The sequence below is a fragment of the Antedon mediterranea genome, chromosome 2, assembly GCF_964355755.1.
Source record: "Antedon mediterranea chromosome 2, ecAntMedi1.1, whole genome shotgun sequence".
NCBI lineage: Eukaryota > Metazoa > Echinodermata > Crinoidea > Comatulida > Antedonidae > Antedon > Antedon mediterranea.
This window is the reverse complement of record NC_092671.1, coordinates 20,845,668-20,868,346: the sequence shown is the minus strand read 5'-3', so window position 1 is coordinate 20,868,346 and position 22,679 is coordinate 20,845,668. Positions and strand designations below refer to the sequence as shown.

The 22,679-nt window shown below is 36.6% G+C and overlaps 1 protein-coding gene across 6 annotated transcripts in view; it reads left to right on the top strand.

Annotated features, from left to right (window-relative positions):
• Nucleotides 1-22,679, top strand: part of LOC140040715 (stAR-related lipid transfer protein 3-like) — a 147,014-nt gene that overhangs the window by 83,629 nt on the left and 40,706 nt on the right. For all 6 annotated transcript variants that reach the window (XR_011842759.1, XR_011842760.1, XM_072086853.1 and 3 more), the window contains one exon: nt 11,305-11,404. Coding sequence is in view for 4 of the 6 variants with exons in the window: in XM_072086853.1 (XP_071942954.1) it covers nt 11,305-11,404 (100 nt within the window). In the remaining 2 variants the exon portion in view is untranslated. The remainder of the gene's footprint in view (nt 1-11,304; nt 11,405-22,679) is intronic.

Below are 22,679 nucleotides of genomic sequence, written 5' to 3'. Positions count from 1 at the left end.
GGCCACTTTTAAAAATTATGTTCAGACCTGCTAGTGTTAAAAGATAGGACAGAATTATAAAAAGCCGGTGAGCAGTCTTAAATTAACAAGTAAACTGAAATTGCATTTTCTCGAGAACTACTTGTCCAAAAAACTTCATTTTTTAACAAGAAGCAAGAGTTATAATTTGTGATTTGTAATTTTAAAACATAATTTGATTTAATGGGCACGTTTTTTGATGCGAGTAGTTTAAAAAACCTATTTCTTTTCAAATTCACTCGTTTGATTTTCGCGTTGCTGTTCTATTGTTATAGTCAACTGAAGCTATTGTTAATTGAAAGGCTTGTTACATAACCATTACACCAAACTCGCATACACATGTGTAGTGAATTTATTTTAGTTGGTTCCGAGCTTTCTCAGGCGTATATAACTCCACGCGACGTACACTGTCACTTAATGATACTCATACAAAAAGTATATTTAACTCAACTAGAACTTTTATTCCTTGTAACTCTATTAATACATCTTTCTACCACTACCAGTCAAGCCTTAATATTTTCTTTATCATCTTTCCGTTTATCTACTCTGATCTTATTCTCTCTTCTCCTAATATCTATTACATTCTACTTTTATACTGGATATGCAAATTTTAGGCTTCAGAGGAGGATAACATTTTCCCTCCAAAAATTATACGATTTTGATTGGCTAATAATAAGGCGGACCTGGTCTAAAGCATCCTTCTCTAAACACAGAGAATCACAACATTTAATATGACAACATGCTTGTAATGAAATTAGCCTAAGACACACACAAATATATATATATATTTTTTTTTTACCGGAGAAATCTTATGTAGGAGAATTTTACAGTAGGCGGAGGTATGCACTCTCGGAGTTGCTTTCTAGTTGAGTATGGGTTTAACAGCATGAATACTACGAAGTAGTGCTGTAGTTCCCCTGATGTTAAGGAGCAGTCCATGTTTTGTGAAGTTACTTGGAGAACTTAGGTGCGTTGCATGGTCAATAAATTGTTGTTTGTAGACAGTTTTTAGCATCTTATTGGCAATTTTCACTTGTTCGTTAGCCTTTGAATCATCAAAGCGTTGGCACACAGCTAAAATGTAGACATTTCCGGTTATCTTCTGCTCTATCATTCGTTCCAACATGAATAATAGCATCTTTTACCTTCAGATCTGTTTCGTTTAATCTATTGCAGACTTTGTTGATCGTTGCTCCTCTCATGGTCCTCACTTTAGTTTGTAGGAGACCATTGGTCTTTACATGTTTTAGCATTGAATCACTGATCAGTAGAGTTTTGCATTCAATTGATTCTTTGGTGTGTATGTCTGAAATAACTGATGTATTAGTATTTACTACAGGGTTATGTTCACATATAGTCTCTTCTATGGCAAGTCCTTCAAAGGGGTTGGACAATTCAATTGACAATTCATCATGGGAGTTTGCTGCATTTGGTTTGACAGATCTATTGGTGGCACTGTGTTGCGGCACCACAATCTCATTCTCCTTATTGTATTGTATGTATGAAAGATCCTATCTTTCATATTATAAATAATTAAAGATTCTGACAAAATCAATCTAACAATATATATTTTAACAACAATTATTTTTATTTAAATAAATGCATATAACCTATAATTCGTCATAGTGATGAATTAAATCTAGCTTTAATTTTGCATTACTTTGTACTTTTCAGATTGGCTGTTAGTGTTAGTTCAGGCAATCTATGAAAATAAAGGGGGTAACCCAAAACAAATTGGAATAATTTTTAAATCTTTTTTATCTGATTCAGTAGCTAGTAGGACACTTTATTTTCAAAATCTACCAAAATCTGGTTTGGAACATATAATTTAGGGGTCATTAGAGGTTAAATAAGCTGTTAAATTTTAGACATTAATTCATATTTTGCATCATCACATTTAAAAGAGCGCGCATCTATATTCTTCTCTGTTAATATGTTGTTCCTCAGACAATTTTATTCCAAATTTGTATTACCTTACGTCCGTATGGTAGTTCAAGGGGAGACGTACATCCTAAACTTTCTTGTGGTGCTTCTCTTATCGCCAACGGCTCTAGCTATCTATCCCAGTCACTGGTCTTTCCTGACATATTCGTTTCAACATTTGTTTTATGGTACTGTTGTATTTTTCTACGAGTCCGTTTGCAGATGGGTGATAAGGAGTAGTGGTTATTTTTTTAATTGAAAGAAGTTTACTTACCTGGCCCATCACCTCTGAGGTAAACTGAGCTCCCTGGTCAGTTAGCATTACACGAGGAACTCCTAGACTTGAGAAATCTTTTACCAGTGTATCAGCAACTCGTTCGGTAGGAGGTACTGCCTCTGGATAACACGTAAACATTTATAAAGCGTCAATTCAAAGACCGAAGTACAAAATCAATGGTGCTATGCATGTTAGTGGTGGAAAAAATAAGTTTTGAGAAATTTTAAAAATAAGGCAACAGAAGAGCAGTGTTTAATTTTTGCGGGGAGTGAATTCCAGAGTGTGGGTGATGCAAAAGAAAATTATCTATGGCCAAAGGTTTTAGTAGCTATGCGTGGAACAGAGAGTAAGAAATCATCAGATGATCTAAGAGTCTGTCCAGGAATATAAATGGTGGTTAATTGACGGATGTAAGCAGGTTGGTTAAAAAGAAGTGCTTTAAATGTAAGGAGCAAGATTTTGAATTTGATCCAATTGTCAATGGGGAGCCAGTGAAGTTCTCGAAGAACAGGTGTAATGTGAGAGCAACGGTTAGTGAAGGTAGTGATTCGAGCAGCCAAGTTTTGTAGTCGTTGAAGACAATTAATTTCAAAATTCGGAAGGGCATGGAACAGAGAATTGCAATAATCAAGACGAGAAGAGATAAAACCATGAATGATAGAGAATGTGGAGCGAATAGAAAGAAAGCATCGAATTTGTGCAATATTGCGAAGGTTATTATTATTAGTTATGTAACTGATGAGTGCTTGCATGTTTAGAGATTCGTCAAGTTTTATACGAAGATAGTAACTAATTAAGAAGGATGTATGAGGGATAAGCCAATAGTGATAGAATGGGGTGCTATTTTAGTACGGATATGATTAGTACAGAAAATGATGTATTTAGATTTATTATCATTTAATTTGAGGAGATTGGTCGAAAGCCAAGTATGGATGTCTTTAAGGCAATTCTCAAGGCAATAACAATAAGTAGATTATGGAGTCAACTGTATCAAAGGCTGCAGATAAGTCAAGCAATACGGCAACTGCTTGCTACTATCCATAGCAACTGTTATGTCATTCAGTATCTTAAGAAGAGCTGTTTTCTGTACAGTGACTCGCTTTATATGCTGATTGGAATGGGTCTAACAAATTGAAATTAATAAGGTGTGACATTAACTAACTAACTAACTTTCTCAATTAATTTGGCATGAAAAGGTAAATTTGAGATAGGTCTAAAGTTTTGGAATTGTTCCGGGTCAAGATGTGGATGACGACAGCCGATTTAAGCTGATTGGGAAAAATACTAGTGGACAAGGACAAATTAATAAGGGAAGTAAGTATGGTGGCAAAAGCCTCTTTACAAAAGTCTTCAAAAGTGTAGTGGGAATGGGGTCAAAATAACAAGACATCGAAGAAGAGGAGGAAATTAGCTTAGCAACCAGAATAGGGTCAACCCAGTCAAGTGAGCAGAGAGTAACAGTGTTAGTAGTAGTTATGTTAGTAACAATAGCATGGTCAGTGTGGTTTTGGGATAGATTAGTGCGAATAGTACCAATCTTTTTATGGAAAAAATCAGAAAATTGTTCGGCCAGATGGAAAATATTGGAATTACTCGGAAAGACTTGTTTAGTACTACCTTAAAAAAATTTATCAATAATATTAAATAATTTCTTAATTTCACTATTACAGTTATCAATTTGAGAAGAGATGAATTTTGATTTAGCATTGCGTAATTTAGCATTGAACATTCTTTGTTGATTAGCAAACTTATCCTTGTTAGAAATAGATTTTGTTTCGCCACTGACGTTCAAGTTTGCGTAATAATTGTTTACATGCTCTGAGATTGTTGTTATAGTAAGGTTTGTTTTTACTTCTTTCTCGGATACGAATTTCTTTTTCCAGAGCAAACAAATCAATTAATGAGTTAAGCTGACTAACTGATAATAACGATGTGTTTTGTTCTATAACATTTTCAAAATCCTTAACTCGTTCACAGAAATGTAACTGATCAATGGACCTAATGTCACGACGCCTAATGCGCTGTGCAGGTGGACCATTTTTTTCTTTGATAATTCGGTCTACATTAACTTTACACTCAACGACACAGTGATCACTAAACAAAAAACAAAAATTATTAACATCAAATATGCGAGTATTACAATCAGAAATTATTATTATTCCCAGACCGATAGTCATTGAGAATGTCAATAACTTTACGAGATTTACTGTTCTAAGAATCAGTGAACATTGAAATCACCAAGATGGATTGTAGGTCGGCTTTCGTGGAGCTACCTGTCAATCGACGCTGAAAACTCATCAATGAAAACATTTACGTCAGATGAGGGTGGTCTGTAAACTGATTTGGAGAGCACTTCACAGCATTCATATGCAGTGGTGCAGTTTTCAACAAACTCAAGTTCAAGATACGATTTAAAAAGTATTCCAACTCCATCGCCACGCTTTCCTTCCCTAGTGGTATGTATGAAAGTGTCGTCAGTAATTGGAGTTACGACAGTTTCAAAAACTTTGTCATCCTGATGAAGCCAGGTTTCAGTAACTACTTATGACATCATAGTTATGTTCCTCAATGAAATCGTACAACTCACTAGTTTTATTCCGTATTGACCTGGCGTTCAATAGACATACTGAAATGGACGTGTCAGCCGGCTTAGACAGTGACGTAAGCCTATATGTAGACAGGTGTCTACTTTTCTTATAGACACGCTTCCCTGCCCTTCGACCTCTGTGGGTTTATCTTAAAATTCCAAGGCTTGTACAAAGTTGTTTTGTTGTATTGTCGATCGTAAAGCCTGTTTCTCCTGGAAGGAGGCTGAACAATGCATCCACAGAGTATCTAATGATCTTTTGCAAGTTTTGCATGAACGACAGTACATGGCCAAAAAAAATGTTGTAATACTTTGTGGGTGGGTGGTTTTACCTAAAACAATAGTTGAACCAATCACCCCCTTTAGTACAGGCATCCATCATTAATAGAATTTAAGCCATGCTAATCTTTTGTAACTGCCCAAAGTTACCCTGCATTAATTCAATCTATGGTACCATAATCATGAGACATCCGATATCCTACCCCGTCCTAGGGCGCCTCTTGCACAGTACCGTACCCAGCCTATGTGTTCTACAGTCCTTGGCTAAGTGACCCATCTTACCACATGCTCTACATTTCTTCTTGAGACAATCTTTGACTATGTGACCTGTCTGATAACATTCAAAACATGTTACATTACATAAAAATGATGGTGGCCTATTATTGAATGTAGGTTGGTATTTAGAACGTTGTTCTGATTGGCTATTATAAACAAGAAATATTTCTTACAAAAAACGCCGCTCGACATCATTGTTCTTTCTTCAGATATATTATGATTAATTATTAAAAAGATGTCCTTTAATCGCAAAAATACATACAAATCAAGATAGTTCTTTAAATATGAATCACATGCCCATTTAAAAATGTTCAGTTTTGAATGTGCTGTGTGTGTGATCTCAACCTGTATAGGCATGCAACTGAATACCCTCTAGACAACGTGACTTCACAGCAGTACAAGTGAATTCTTCAACAACAGTCTGTTGATTCGCGTCAACCAATCAAAGGGCGAGAATCGAAAATCGTTCAACCGTGAGCCCTCATAGACTCTCTTTCTTGGGTCCAGCAGCTGGAATCTATAAATAATAGTCGAGTTTACAAAGTCGCAAAACTGTCGGCCTTAGATACTATAACTGCTGCTTTCTTTAGCTTCTGAATGAGTAGTCCTCATGGGACGTAGCTGGCTAGAGCAGCAGCCTGAAAAGTGGTTGGTTAGAAGGTTAGGTTGACTGGTCTAACTTTTTGTAGCTAATGCAATCTTACTCTATCCATCGGCGAAGGTAATGTTTTAACCTAGTCACATATTGGTTTCCAGCCTCACCAGGATTAGGGGTACTCGATATAAGTTTTTAACGGAACCTCTCAATGTTGAAATCATATCGCTTGATATCGCATACGCACTTTTTAGGACTAGATAATTTTCTGCATCTGTATTTGGTAGTCTCGAATATACCTCAAGCGCACCACCAGTTTAGAGCGCTCTTAAATTAGTGGTCCATTCTTCTTATGGCCATTTTTATGTTTTCGCATAGCGTTCAAACCAGCTAATGTAGGAATCAATATCATCCTTATTCTCATAAAAGGGAGGCCATTTTGGAACCTTTGCTGTACTTTTGCATTTACTAACTTCAAATTGTGATTCATTTACTGATGCAATCATTTTTAACTTTTTCTCTTCTAACTCGGTCGCCTTCATAATTCTGCATTTCTCAAATTCCATTCTATCATACTCTAACTTCTTATCAATCTCCTTCATTTAATATTCCAATTTAAGTTGCATTCCTTTAGTTTTGTTTAGTTCGCTCTCTTGCTCAACATATTCACCCGTGCTTTTAATTTTTTTCAACAAATACTTTCTTCGACACTGTCGTCATTAACTAGAAAATCAATCAAGCTATAGACCGGGAATTTATTCATGTGAAAATTCAGATTCTGACCCCTAAGATTTAATAACTCAAACTTATAATATTTATTTATATATAACTTAAAGACCCACACGGCATATTGTTTCTGTCTGGAGAAACTTACAGGGTAAAGTTGCTGTCAATGGTATTTTTGTGCATCCCAATGTGTAACAGTTACAATACAAAAGAAATTAGCTGTGTGGCTCTTCGCATGATTAAATCTTGTATGGCCCAACAGGCATTTTTGGTCTACTGTCTGGAGAAACTTACAGGGTAAAGTTGCTGTCAATGGTATTTTTGTGCATCCTAATGTGTAACAGTTACAATGCAAAAGAAATTAGCCGTGTGGCTATTCGCATGATTAAATCTTGTATGGCCCAACATGCATTTTTGGGCTACTGTTTGGGGCAACATACAGGATAAAGTTGCTGTCAATGGTATTTTTTTGCATCCCAATGTGTAACAGTTACAATGCAAAAGGAATTAGCTGTGTGGCTCTTCACATGAATAAAACCAATTTTTAGTGATCACTTGGGGCTACTGTCTCCGGCAACTTACAGGATAAAGTTGCTGTTATTGCTGTTTTAACATTCTATACATATATGCGGACAATGTCCAACAACTTTTATCCGTGTGGCTTTTCACATGATTGAATCCCTTTTTTACCCCTCCTATTTGGTGTCCCCGGGGCAGATTTACAGGATATGATCCGGCAGCAATATTGATTATTGAATCTTAGCCATATATCTACATAATCAGCCCATCAAACCTTTGTGGCTTTTCACATGAATAAATTCTCTGGGCGCCCGGTCTGTTATTCTTAATTGCCTGCTTTCTCATAGAATGTTTTACAGGTATGGTCAAATATCAAGATAGTACGTACCATTAGATCTGGCTTCTTGAAAGCATTAAACTTTTCCCAATCTAATCCCTCGCCGATAAATTGTTCTGGATTGAAAGACATTTCAAGATTATGAATTACTAATATACAAATAAATGCTTAGATAAACATAAAAATCATGTAAAACATGAACATAAATTAAGTTCACGAACAGTCTGTACGGACAACTTAATGTCCAACAAAGTTCGAAAATCTTCACATTCGGTGATCCACGTAAGTAGATGACGCTAGCTTCTCCCTCTATATGCTTTCTCTCGGGCGAGCCTCTATAAATGTCACGTCGTACATCAAACTCAATACTATAATGGTAACTTCAATGTTTCTTTATTTCAATTTCCCTTTATTTCAATTTCCCTTTGCTTAGGGTCCTTTTTGACATCAATGAGTTAGTGTATACCAAGAGGCTACCTAAAATAAATAAATTAAAGACTAAACTAATACAATGTTACGTTATGTCGCCAGATTTACGTCTGACACGTCATCATTATGTATTCTTTTAAACGTTAAAATAGCGTTACTCACTGCTGCTACAGTAATATCAAATAAAGATTATATTTAAAAGAGAGGGCATCGCATTTCTTCAAATTTTCATTAATGGAATTATTTTAATAATTATCTTCTAAAATAGTTATCTTAATATTTCAGTTTGATGATGTCATCGCGTTAATAATTGGATTTAAAAGATAGGTCTCGTAATTTCATCTATGCATACACTTTATATAACATACAGTGTATACTGTAACACAAAATAGGTACAATTCAGCACTGTAAACAGATTTAATTCATGTCATAGGATGGCATAATAATTTTCGATGTTCATATAGTTTAACATATGTGCATGTTGCGTTAACCCAGCCGCGGATAACCCAAACTCGTCAAAGTGACGAGTTCAAATCTAGTATTCTTTCTGTAATTTTTTTGTGGCTTGCGTATCTCTCAAATATGTACATTTATGTGAAGTTGTGAAGCAATTATTGTTTTAAGACTTCCGAGTTGCGCAACATGACTTACGCGCGATTTTATGAATTTCAATGAATGATTATAGATTGAAAACCAAAAATTATTTGTTTATGAAACTTTGTGAAAATTTAATCATATAAAGGGGAAACTTTTAGCGCGAGTTAATCATAATTTAAATAACGTGGGTCACTTATTTTCATTGTTACAGTAAATTTCAATCTGTTATATAGCTCGTCAGAATGATAATCATTGTTAAAACGTTTTCTGGAAGCTATTGGTTTGAAGATACGAATTCATGTGAACCTTTTGCCAATCAGATGTTGTGACATCATATGGCCAGTTTAATAAAAAAAAAAGTTGTATTTTCATCTTTTACGTCAAATTTCTTCTACACGTTAATATTTTGTTGCCGAGATAATTTCTTTCCGAAATTGCTATCTTCATGTTTCATTTTGAAAGCGTCACCATGTTAAAAATAGGAATAAATGGCAGGTCCTGAAATTTCACCTCTTCTACACTGTATGTAATATGTATACAGATTATACTGTGTATATTGTATATAGTATATGACAAAAAATAGACAGAATTCAGCACTAACAACATATCACATTCTTCAGTTCAGGTCATAATGCCATAATCTTTTCTGTGTGCAATATTCCAGCGTATGACATGCAGACTAACTCGTCAAAGTGATTTTTTTTCTCCTCCATTTTTGTGTCTCGCATATCTCAAAAACTTGTAAACATAACAATTCATAACTTTGTCAACATGTGACATTTACGTGAAGTTGTGCACGTCCTATTTTTGAATGACGTCAGAGTTGCGCAACATGACTCGATTTTATGAACATTTTTATAATCGATCATAGATTAGCAATCAAATGTTATTTTTCATTGACACTTGGTAAAATTAGTTTAATTCATATGAAGGGTCAACTTTTTGTCCACTAAAAATGGCATGTTTTACAAGAAGTTATGCGTACAACCGTATTTAAAATTTCAAAATGCGCCAAATTAATTTGTAATCAACTTGCTCAATTTATGACATTTTACACATGTCAAAATTCGCACGCGCGCGAAAAATGTTATGCGTACATTTAGTATGAATGTTTTTTTCTGTTGAAATATGATTTTCCAGCCTTTCCTAGTGATTTTAAAAATGATTACCATCATTTCAAATTAAAATGATGTCATATGAACACGTTGAAAAAGTTACAAATTATTGTCAAAATTATGCCTATTTTGAATCTATTATAGCTCCTCATGGTCAACAGTGAACCCCAATTGACTTATTATGCAAGAAGATAAGATATGAATTCATGCAGATTTTTTACCTATCGGATGTTACGATGTCATCGTATGGCCACCCGAATATAAGATATATGATTTTTGTCTCTTTCGTTATAGCTCATCACATTTAAATAGCGCATCTCGCTCATTCATATTCCATTTCCCCCCAGATTTTATTATTGCCTAGGTCAATCAATTATCTTTTGCATGAGTTACAAATATCATGTCAAAATATTTGAATAACATGGGTCACCTATTTTCATCTTTACAGTAAATTTCCATCTATTATAGCTCTTTAGAATAAAAAGTGATACTCATGATTAAAACGTGTTCTGGAAGATATTAAATTGTAGATACAAATTCATGTACAAATTGTGCCAATCGGATGTTGTGGTGTCATCATATAGCCAGTTGAATAAAAAAAGTTGTTTTCATCTTTTGCATCAAAGTTCATCACATTTAAAAGATCGCGCATTTACATTATACGTATTCGAATCTCTTCAACGTGTTAATATGTTGTTGCTCAGACTATTTTCTTCCAAAATTGCTATCTTCGTGTTGCTCACGTCATTATGGTAAAAATTGGAATAAAAGGCGGGTCCCGTAATTTCACCTACGCTACACTTTATGTAGTATGTATACAGTATATACTGTGTATGCTGTATATACTATATGACACAAAATAGACAGAATTCTGCAGTAACAACATATTCTTCAGGTAATAATGGTATAATCTTTTTTTGTGAACAGCATTACATATATTTATAGCGTGTATGTGGTGTTTGTAGTGCGGATAACTAACTCGTCAAAGTGACGAGTTCATATCTAGTTCTTCTTTCCTTTTTTGTAGCTCGCATATCTCAAAAACTTTCAATAATATTTTATAACGTCAGAGTTGCGCAACATAATTTACGCACGGTTTTATGAATTTCAACGATTAATACTAATAGGTTAAAAAGTAAAAGTAATTTTGTATTGACACTTGGTGAAAGGTTAATTCTTATTTCTAAACAATAAGTGATCATTTTATTCTAAATGATCACCTAATAATACATAAAAGTATCAATCAATATAGACTTACTTTTTGAAAGGAACGTTTAGTATAGTGTACTAAATAGTATGCCTATTAACATATATAATTATAACCAAAATGCTGTTAACACTGTGAAGTTATAAAATAAATTTAATGAACATGGTTTTGCGATATAGTCCCTTAAATTATATTGATCATGTGAAAAAATGCCTTTGATAGGATTGGAACCTGCGACCTCTTGCTGACAAGATGAGTTTCATAACCATACATTGTATCCGCAAAGACGGCGGATATCATATCCGTAAGTTGTGAGATGCTATGTAAACTGTTACTGTTTGTTACACGTTGTCCCAGTCAAACACTATATTTTAAATCTAATAGGTCAATAATATTTGAAGTGCTGTTTTATTTTTCAGTGGAGAAAATGGACCAGGCGGTTGGGTTGCTGAGCCTATTGATGAAAATCCAGATATATCTAGATTTATTTGGATTTTAAACACAGACCTTAAGTTTATGGTACGTTGACAACTTAACATTTTGTATATAGTTAAAAATAATGTTTTTAAGTGTTTCTGTCTTTCTAAAAGGAAGTGAATACAATAGTACAGTACTGTAAGTGTATTTTTGTGTTTACATTATTTTGAAGAGCGTGACCTCTATTGAAGAAATTATGTGATATAAATCTTGTATAAGAATGGTTGACCTACTTCTCTTGACCTTTTAGTGTGATCCTTTTGTCAGTAAAGGCACGTCTTCTTTCTGATTGGTTGATCTCAATGACATCGTGCTCCACAGATCACTATTGTACAAATGTTATGCAACTAAAGCTAGCTATCTATTTTTGTTTACAGCCAATCCTCAATTGTAAATCTGTACAAATAATTTATTATTATTAATTATATTGGCAAACTGCCGAGTTGAAAAAAAAGTTTCAGTTTAATGAAAATATCGTTTCCATTCAAAGAATGTGAAACATTAAAGTAGGCCTACAGTTTTTTGGTTTTTTTTGGTAATACTGTAGTATGGATTGTTATGTCTTGCTTGATATTTGTGCCTAAATAGATTTTTTTTTTAGCTAATTTTGTTATTCTTGAGATGCTGAATCCAAAAAAGTTAGGTGCCATTTTTTTTCGACCACTCCTTCAGCTGCTATTTTGTATTTCAAAATGGCCGATGTTCCACACTAAACTTGGTCATCCATGGTATCTTTGGAAAAGGAATGTAATACTGATCATTTTATTTTATTACACAATATCAATAAACGCATAATTACATAGTTATTGTGCAATAAAACAAATCATTTGACCAATAAAGGTAAGTATTACGGTAAAATATAAGCAACACAAAACCTTTCGCTTCCTTTGAATTTAATGACATAGATGTAGGCCATGGCTAATGTCTATCGTGTGACAAAAATAGTCGTTTGCCCTTAAATTATTAGACCAAAAAAGAACAAATATCCTGTTATTATTAAAGGATCTTGCCTAAATATACAAGCAATGTGGCAAGCTTTGAATTCAATCTCACGATCAATAATCTATTGTATTTTGGCCAAATTCCCACTCATGCTCGCCAATCCTTCCAAATATAATCTTCAGCACCATTTTTTCCAAACACCAAATACATATGTTTCTTAATAGGCCTAAATTATTATAACTAGTTGAATCCGGGTCGATTCACCCCAGGTGTGATGGGATGATTCTTCCCACTTTTAGGCCGATATATGCTGGCTAAAGAGAGGCTATTAATTAGTGTCTGTTCGGGTTTTAAGATTAGAAATATTGTGAGGATGTTTAATGTTATTAGTTATCCACTTAGTAGCGGATAACTCCTTGTGATTGTACGATCTCTTTATTTTCTTTATTATTAGGTGATCGAATTAATAGACGCTTTTACTATATAGCTTTAAAATAACATTTAATGACAAAAACAAAAAAGGTCGACGTTTCGGAACCATCATGGAACATTTTCAAGATCAAGTGATCAAATTATACAAAAAACAACAAACACCAATGGGTGACAGGAAATACTAATTAATTGGTTAATTAACATCAAAGAAGGCCTACAATAGCCATGTTCACATTTCTTTATACGTGCTCTCGTATCGTGATATTGAATATCACGTTAACAGGAAGAGCGTTCACATAGAATTTAACATCGTGATATAAGTATGCTATGCTTGGCCTTTCACTGATGCGTGAAAGGCCAAAAACCACATGTGGGAAGGGATTGTTGATTTGTTTTTTTAGTGTGGGCATCTATGTACTAGCTAGCCAGCTTCATATAAATGTCCATATGTTGACAAATTTATGAAATGTTATGTTAACACAAAACACGCAAACGCAACATGCACATACGTTAAAATATAAACACCGACAATTATTATGCCATCCTATGTCATGAAATAAATATGTTTACAGTGCTGAATTGTACCCATTTTGTGTCATAGAGCATCAGTATTTACGGATTACACTGTATGCGATATGATTAGAAATTAATTGTGCGCATTTTGAAATTTCAAATACGCGTACTCGCGTAATTATGTGTCTTACTTTTCAACACTTTCCATAAAGAAGATCTGTGACTTAATGTTACATTTGCTAAGTGAATGTGACCTTTCTAAAACATTGATGTTTTCTAGGTCAGTATTAAATATATTTAGACGGTTAGTAATTTTACAGTGTAATACCTTAATCCCACATCTTATTCACACCTCTAGATACTTGAAATCTAAGTCTAATTTGATGTACATGCAACTCCAACACACCCACACAGACACATAGTGACTTTTCAAATTGAGTGAACTTATACAAAGTACACGTACACTCTAAAATGTCCAGCCGACTAAAAGGTAATAAAGGTACAACCACATTTATAAAGACATTTCTAAAAAAATAAAGCAGGAGTACAGAATAGACTTGTCAGTGGCGGATCTATGGGACGGGGGGGTGAATTTTTAATTCTCAAAAAAAAAAAAAAAAAGATGCAACCTACCCGCGATTGACCGTCGCTAGACGTGGATTAATCTTTTAATTAAGAAGAGTTAGGCCTAGCTAGGCCCTACTAGAGCTAGGGTTAGCATTAATAGTTGTGTAAATAGGCCTACACATTGAAAGAGCTAAGAGTTCAATTACTATTATGAATTCAAGAGTTTAAAAAGAAAACGCGATTTAAAATCTTCGGAAAATACCCACAACTGAGTTATTTTCAAAACAGTACACATGCACTCCTAAAACTACCAGCGTCACACGTTGTCTAGCTCGCTCCTCATGTGAATACTGACGTCATCACTCTCCAAAAATACACCATTTTCCATTGCAGTTAATTTCCGCCGCCCTGGTCTGTGTGTGCAAGCGTTAGCATGGACCTGGTATATTTACACCCCTGAGTGGAGTGTAATATCGGGAACTTTTTTCTTGCGCATGAAGGTTTTATGTATAATATTATAGTATGCAGTATAAACGATAAAAATAAACGAGAAACATGGTGTTCTTTTATTATTTTATAGGCATAAAATAAACATAAAATGTCTTGTATGTACACGGGACGGCCAAAAAAAGTATGTGGCGTATTTGGCGTTTTTTTATTTGTGTTATAGACACCGCGATTACTGCAATCATTGTATACCAAATTACATTGAGTTATTCACCCGGCTGTAGGGTATATATCTCTGAGGTTAACAGACCACCAAAACACGGTACACAACACATGCACTATCAAGGCATTTTCGGAGTACCGCATTACCAAATGTTCATTTTGTTTGAAGGTTTTTCGATCAAAGTTTATTATTAGTTCGTCGAAAAAGATCCGTACAGTATTTATTTAAATTTACATTATGTAATATTTGTTATTAAGTGTGATAGAAACAGTTTCTCTAGCCTATTAAACAGTGTGTAAGCATCTATTTTTTTTTTATTTCGGAGCCTCCCCTCGTCAGATCCTAGATCCGCCACTGGACTTCCGGCTCACGAATGGCAGTTTGGGTTAGAAGGATGAATTTTCTCACGACCACCCAAGAAGTATTGTTAGCAGAAATGGGGTACTAAAAAATATGGTATAAAAAATATTTTATATCATATTTTAAGCAGTTGCAGCAGCAACAGGCCCCCTATGTAGACAAGATTGGAGAAACAAAATAATTATGAAGAGATTATATTTATTATTGTTTTCCTGATATATGTTTAGGAAAATAAGTAATTCGGTCTTACTTACCCTATTTAGAATACGGTAATGGAGTACTGTAGCAGTCAAACGAAGTCCAAAGCTGGAAGTATCCTAGGCTCGAAGTAAATAAACTATGCACAGAGTGTAGCAGTCACAATATCCACACAAAGCGCGTAGTACGTGCGCAGTGTAAAGCCTAGGCCAGTTCAGGACGATATATATACAACGGTACAATAATTGAAACACGATAACATACAGTAACACATAATAAAATATGAAGAAAAGTTATAACGCTAATATCGAATTGTAATAGTGCTAATAATTAGAACAACTAATTATCGTAAAACTAGTAAAAACTCGCTAATGATTTGCTCATAAAAATGTCAATGTCTTCTCGTTGAAAACTTGACGCAGAGAGAGATCGCTCGCTCGCTTCGCTATATTTACAACAGCAGCAATTTGCATAACTTCTACGCGCTGAGCGCACACACGCAAATATGTGTGTGAAGTTCCTACATAGCTCCCCCTAGCTCTTTGCCGCTAGGTGAGAGCGATAGAAAAATAAGTTCATAAAGTAAGTAAAAAGTGTTCAGGTACAATCATGCTCATTGAATTTTTGTGGCCAATGTACATGTCGTCCAGAGCAAGTTTTGCGGGGTGGCGGTGCACTTGCAATGTGCGTCTCTGACCGTAGAATTAGTTTGATCCGTATCTAAGTAAGCCGGTTTCAGTCTATCGAGACTTACTGTGTCCTGTTTTCCTGCGAGCTGTACAACGAAAAATTTGTCGCTTCTGCTAACAACTTTAAACGGGCCATTGTAAGGGCACTGTAGAGGCTTGCGGACTTTATCACAGCGAATGAAAACGTGTGTACACTTATCTAAATCTGTATGGATGTGTACCTTACGAGAATTGTGTCGCGTCGGTGTTGGACGTATGTTCTGCATAATGCGCTGCAGTCGATGAACATAGTTACTAGGGTCCAAGTCAGCATTAGTGGAAGAAGGCATAACAAACTGCCCTGGAAAACGTAACACGGTGCCGAAAACTAATTCTGCCGACGATAGCCCCAAGTCTTCCTTGACCACCGTGCGAAGACCAAGAAGTACTAGCGGTAAAGCGTCTGACCATAGCTGAGAGTCATCGAGGGCCTTGAGCGCAAACTTTAAGTTGGCGATGGAACCTTTCTACTAATACATTGGCTATTGGGTGGTATGATGTAGTGTGTACGCGTTTCGTTCCCAGTAAGTTCACTAACGCATTAAACAGCGATGATTCAAACTGGCTGCCACGATCGGTAGTAATGGTTGATGGTGCCCCAAACATGGTGCCCCAAACATGGACACCCATTTACAAACGAAAGCTTTAGCGACAGTTGCTGCTGAAATATCGGGAATAGGTATGGCTTCTGCCCATCTTGTAAAACAGTCAATGCATGTCAATAGGTAGCTGTTGCCATCAGACGGTGGAAGCGGACCAACAAGGTCGATGTGGACATGATCGAAACGCGCGTCTGGCATGGCGAAAGTTCCCAACGGTGTAATAGTGTGTCGATGTACTTTTGCCTTCTGACACTGAACACAACACTTCGCCCAGTTACGTACGTCTTGATTCATGCTAGGCCAAACGTATCGCGTACTCACTAACTTCAATGTAGCCCTAATACCAGAATGCTATAGTGAATGTAACGAATCGAACACGGCCCTGCGAAAGGTCGAGGAGTGCCCGTACTTATGTCACATACGATAGTTCCATCACTGGTGGCTATTGGTGCGTCATGCAAATCAAAAGTCGACTCTTGCAAATGACAAAGTAACTCCTCATCATTCTTCTGCTGCGCTCGGCCATGAAGGTGAAGTCAATGACATCTGACGACTTCGCAGTAAGGACAGGTGTGTTAAAGGTGTTAAGATTGATGCAAGATAATGCGTCTGCAACTTCGTTTTGAGAACCCTTAACGTGTCGGACATCGGTGGTAAATTGTGAGATGTAATCCAGGTGACGAATCTCTCGAGGTGAGTAGCGGTTCGAGCTGGCTTTCAGTGCAAATGTGAGCGGTTTGTGATCTGTGAGGATGAAAAATTCCCTTGCTTCCAGCAAATGACGAAAATGCTGGATAGCAAGGTAAGCGGCTAACAGTTCTCGTCCGAATGTGCTGTACCTTGTTTCAGCAGGATTCATTCTGCGCGAGAAGAATGCGATAGGATGCCAGATGTCTTTTACCATCTGTTGTAGCACACCACCAACCGCAAAGTTAGATGCATCAACCATTAAACATAATTTGGCAGATGAATCGGGATACTCCAGATAAGTTGCCTCTGCAAGTACTACCTTAACAGCCTCAAAGGCCGTTATCGCTGTCGGTGGTAATGTAATTTATTTTCGAGGTTTCCCTGCCAGTAAATCAGTCAACGAATGAACTAAATCTGAACATCGAGGAATAAAATGCATGTAGAAGTTGATTAATCCTAAGAATTCACGCAGTTTACGGACTGTGTCGGGTACCGGAAATGTTTCGATAGCTTCTATCTTGGAACGTAGTGGTCAGATACCCATGTCGTCGATATGATGTCCCAGAAATGTCAAAGACGAAACTCCCCATTCACATTTGACAGGATTAACTACATTACCAAATTCTTCAAGACGGTCAAACAACAACTTGAGGTGAATTTCGTATTCTTGTTCGTCACTGCTGGCTATGAGAAGATCGTCGTTGTATGCGTATACAAAATCTAAACCACGTAGAACTTTATTGATGAACCGCTGGAATGTCTGTGCTGCGTTTCGAAGTCCAAACGGCATTCTTAAAAATTCGAACATCCCAAATGGTGTCGTTATTGCAGTTTTCGGCACATCTTCTGGTGCAACTGGAATCTGGTCAATCTTGGAGAACACTTTCCCTGAAGTGTAGCTGTGAAATTGTGAATATGAGGGATTGAATATCTATCCGGAACTGTAGCATTATTGAGGGCTCTGTAGTCTCCACATGGTCTCCAATCACCTTCTGTTTGCTTCGCAACCATGTGAAGCAGCGATGACCAGCAACTTTTTGACGGTTGAAAAATGCCCAGCTGAAGCATATGGTCGAACTCGGCTCTTGCGATTTTAAGTTTCTGTGGAGCCAATCTCCGAGGTCGGGCAGCGATCGATGGACCTTTGGTAGTTATACGATGAGTGACATCATGCTTTAATTTGGCCTCTTTGAAACTCGGACGTGTGATTTTGGGAAAATGTTGCAGAAAGTCTGCGCCGATAATTGCTGAAGGAACATCGGCTATAGTAAACACCCATCTGCATGTCCGCCTAAAACCAAAATCAAGTGTTAAAGAATGTTCACCATAGGTGCTGATTTGAGAGTTGTTAACTGCTTGCAAAACAAAATCACTTTTTCGCAGTTGACGGTCTTGTTTTGTTGCAGGAAGGACGCTTATCTCGGCTCCCGTATCTACTAAAAACTTTAGTCCAGTATCTCTATCATAATTGTGAAATAAGCGACTATCAGAAACGGTGCCGCACGAATTCGTCGCAGTTATTCGCCGGCTTTGGAGTTTCCGAAGTTGAGAAATTGCATGGCGACCTGCATCTACGTGTTGCCTTGCCAAACCGGGTGGGATACCAGCACTGCTCTGAGTAATTTTCATTGGTTTGTGTTCATTTAGCACTAGAAGAACGGTTCCGATTTCGGCTTCTGCTTCTGCTCTTATCTCGATGTTGATCGTTTGCCAAGGATGATACCATTGCGGTCAACTTGTTAATTTCAGCCCGTAGCGTTTGAATTTCGTTTCGGTCGGTGTTAGCACCTATCGGGTTAGAGATTGCGACTACTCTGGGTGGGCTGTGAGACACCTCTAAAATTCTGTCGGCTAATTCCGCTATCTGAGCGACGGTAACGTTTCCGCCTGTTGCCGCTAAAATCAGTTGCACGTTATTGGAAAAACGCTGAATGAACAACTGTTTCAAGATCAAATCCTCTAATGTGCGGCTGCCTAACAACTGATACATTTTGCGCAATAGTTGGTTGGTCACCCAATTCCTCCGTAGTTAGCAGTTGGTGTAACCGTTTCTTCTCCGAATCAGAGGTCCGCTTAATTAACTCTTCCTTTAACTTGCTGTATGGACCCTCAGCAGGAGGAGCTAAAAGCAGATCACGTACCTCCTGGACGATCAAAGGCTGCAACGACGCCACGATATAGGCAAATTTGGTAGCTTCCGTGGTAATATTGCGAGTTGCAAACTGCGCTTCTACTTGGGCAAACCATATCGCGGGATCGTTAGCCCAAAATGGCGGTAGCTTGAGCGTAAATGCCGCTAAAGGTAATGCACGTTGCGTGGCGACTGGTGCCCCAGCATTACCTCCCGCTTGATCCACAGCAACTGCTGCTTCGGCTGGAGGAGGTTCTTCCATTTTAGCCTCAAAAAATAAATAATTGTTCTACCTTATTACTCTAGTAGCTAGATCAACTTTCGTATGCACTTTGAGGTCCAGAGAATTTGACTTCAGAAATTGCTTTAGGATGATCAAACAATCATTTTTGGATTGGTTACACATTTTGGAAAATGTGGCGAAAGGTCAAAAGGTCAGGGTGAAAGGTTATAATACCAAACACCAATAGGTCCTTAAATCTCGACAACCACTGGTCACAGCCAGGTAATTTTGGTCTCAAATTGATCAGAAAGTATACATTTATATTCAGTCTAATGGGAAATGACCGGAAATGCCATTTCTGACCTTTGACCCACAATCCAGGGCATGTATGTATCTCCGGAACTACTGGTCGTAGACACTTGAATTTGGTCTTAAACTGTTCGAAATATAGATTTTGTTATTTGTTACACATTTTGAAAAATGTTACAAAAGGTCAAAGAGTCAGGGTCAAGGGTTATATGAACAAATATACTACTTGTATCTCGGCAACCACTGGTCGCAGCAAGTCAATGTTGGTCTCAAAATGTTCATAAGGCATGCATTCATATTCAGTCTAATGGGGCATTTTAGTCAAAAATGATCAGAAATGCCCTTTCTGACCTTTGACCCACATACCAGGGCATCTTCATATCTCTGTAAGTACTGGTCGTAGAAACTTAAATTTGGTATCAAATTGTTGGAAATATACATATTTACATTTATTCTAACAGAAAATTTGGTGAAAAGATGATCACCTTACCGTTCCCCATATGATCCCCCTACCTATAGCCCTCCTCGCTGGCGTTACCATTGTTGAAGTATATTGTTATGACAGTACAAATGTAAATGAACTGATTTATTACCGTAGACGTATGCATTAAGCATAGTACTGAATTTTCTATAATATAACGTAGGGATATAGATACTTAAAGATATGTTTTTTTGTGGCCATTTTCTAATTAATGGCACTTTGAGATCTTCCAAACTGGAAATAAATTTATAAAGCAAATGCAAAAACGTTATAAAGTGGTAATTATATCTATCGTTCAATATGTTATTTTGTCTTGTTTTAGGCATTTTCACTTTCATTGGTGGCCATTTTGTTTAAAAAATCCCTATTTCCCTTACCTGGATTATTCTAGACTTTTAGTACAGGTATGTTTATATAGGGACCTTATAGAAATGCATTGTGGTGAAATAAATATTTTCAACCATATTTCATAGTTTTCCTGTACTAGTATCAAAAGCAGCAGAATACTCCAATAGAACTAAAAGTACTTCGTGACCCATGTCAATGGCCCTAATCAAATTATTGTGCACACGAACTAGTGTTGTTTCAGTACTGTGGTTGACCCTGTATGCAGACTGAAAGTTTCCGAGAAGTTTATATTCTGCAAGGTAATTCTAAAGCTGTATGCATGCAATTCTTTCAAGCACCTTGGAAAGGAAGGAAATGTTTGATATAGGTCGGTAGTTAGCAAGTATATTGTGATCCAGCTTAGGATTTTATTTCGCGTGCAACGCTACACCATGTCGGTCGGTAAACACTAACTCAAATTTGCGCACACAACTTCAGCCATGCATATGGCCTTGTTTAATTATAGGAGTGATGTCGATGGCATGCTTTAAAGGGGGATTCTGGGTTTAAAATTGCTTTTAAATATCGTTTATTTATTAAATAACAAATATAACAATATAGACATGTCAGAATGAAGAAATAATAATGAGAAATTAAAAAAATTAAATTTCATATACATTTTAGGGTAAATTCATGGAAAGTCAGTCTGTTTTTCAGCAGCTTAGGGAAGCTCATTAATATTCATGAGATATTCACAAAATCACGTCATCAGTGGATTCCAAACTCGCGACGTCATGTACGTTGTGTTTGTCAACTAAATTTACATCTCTCTCCTCTGTCAAACGACAACCACCCGATCATTGTGAAATACATTTTTTGTAGATTTTCTAAGCTAGGCCTAAAGTGTAATAATAACAGTAGTAGCATATATTTATTTGACATTTAATGAAATACAAAATTTAGTACAGATTACGGAGTCATAAATATACTATTTTTATACGTCGAATAGTAGATTGTATTATCGGCTTCACGTACTAGGCTAGGCCTAGCCTAAATCATTTTTTTTCATGGGTGAGAGCCATTCTGACTATGGATTAAAACGTTAAAACATTGGGGCCCATCATGGGCCTAGATAGCCTACTACTAAACGATTGGCCCATAAATAACAAAACACAGTGGGTTCCAAACCCATCCTATCAACCAAACTCCTAAACAATCTAAACCTAAAACATACTACAAAATCGGCTGTAAATATCGCCGTCCGCACGTATGGTGTCCCGATCGTCTACGTAGGCCTAAAAAAGCCTAGTTTACTCTCCAAAAAAAGCGGATACTACTGCATCAAGCAAGTAGACCAGGTTGTAGGAAGGAGACCTAGCCGATCCGGCCCAGTTAAAAATTGAGCTAGCTAGCGTAGTAGACCCTATGCGAATTGATACTACCAGGCCTTTTACTAGGCTACACTTCTTAAAATTAGCAATACTTATATGTTTACAAATATTCCAACTCTCTCATTCGAGCTATAATATCTATACCATTCCGGTAGGTCGAGTCGACCTTCAATCACATACTGTACATCGTTAATGTTGTAATTATAGACGGGGTATACTCGACCCGACCAGTTTGTTATTGTATACTGTATCTGCTTATCACGTGACGATGCCAGGCACGGGCAGGTAGAGCACGTGTATCGTCGTTTCGCTCTCCTCGCTCGCTCAGCAGGAATGTATATGTTACGCTTCATTGATTTTGAAGGCTTTCCCTAAGTCAGTGCGAAAATCGGCAAACGTAAAGTGCAAACATATCTAATTTTTCACTGTTTTGATGAATTTTCATAGAAAATTGACTTTATAAATGGGAAGACCGACTAAAATTACATCAGAAAAGTATAATTTTACAAAAGTAATTGATATGGTTATTGATAACGAGTCGTCGGAAGATTGACCATTTCACGAATTTCCTATTCTGTAACACAGTGTCATATCGCCGTAGCTGCACTTGTAATCTGGCCTTATTTCACAGCCTTCGTTCTGCTTCACTGGGCGCTTATATAAATTGAAACTTTTACCGTTCAAGAGACAAACAAATATATTTTACATTTTTTACTATTCATTTTAAACCCGGAACCCCCTTTAAGTGTGATG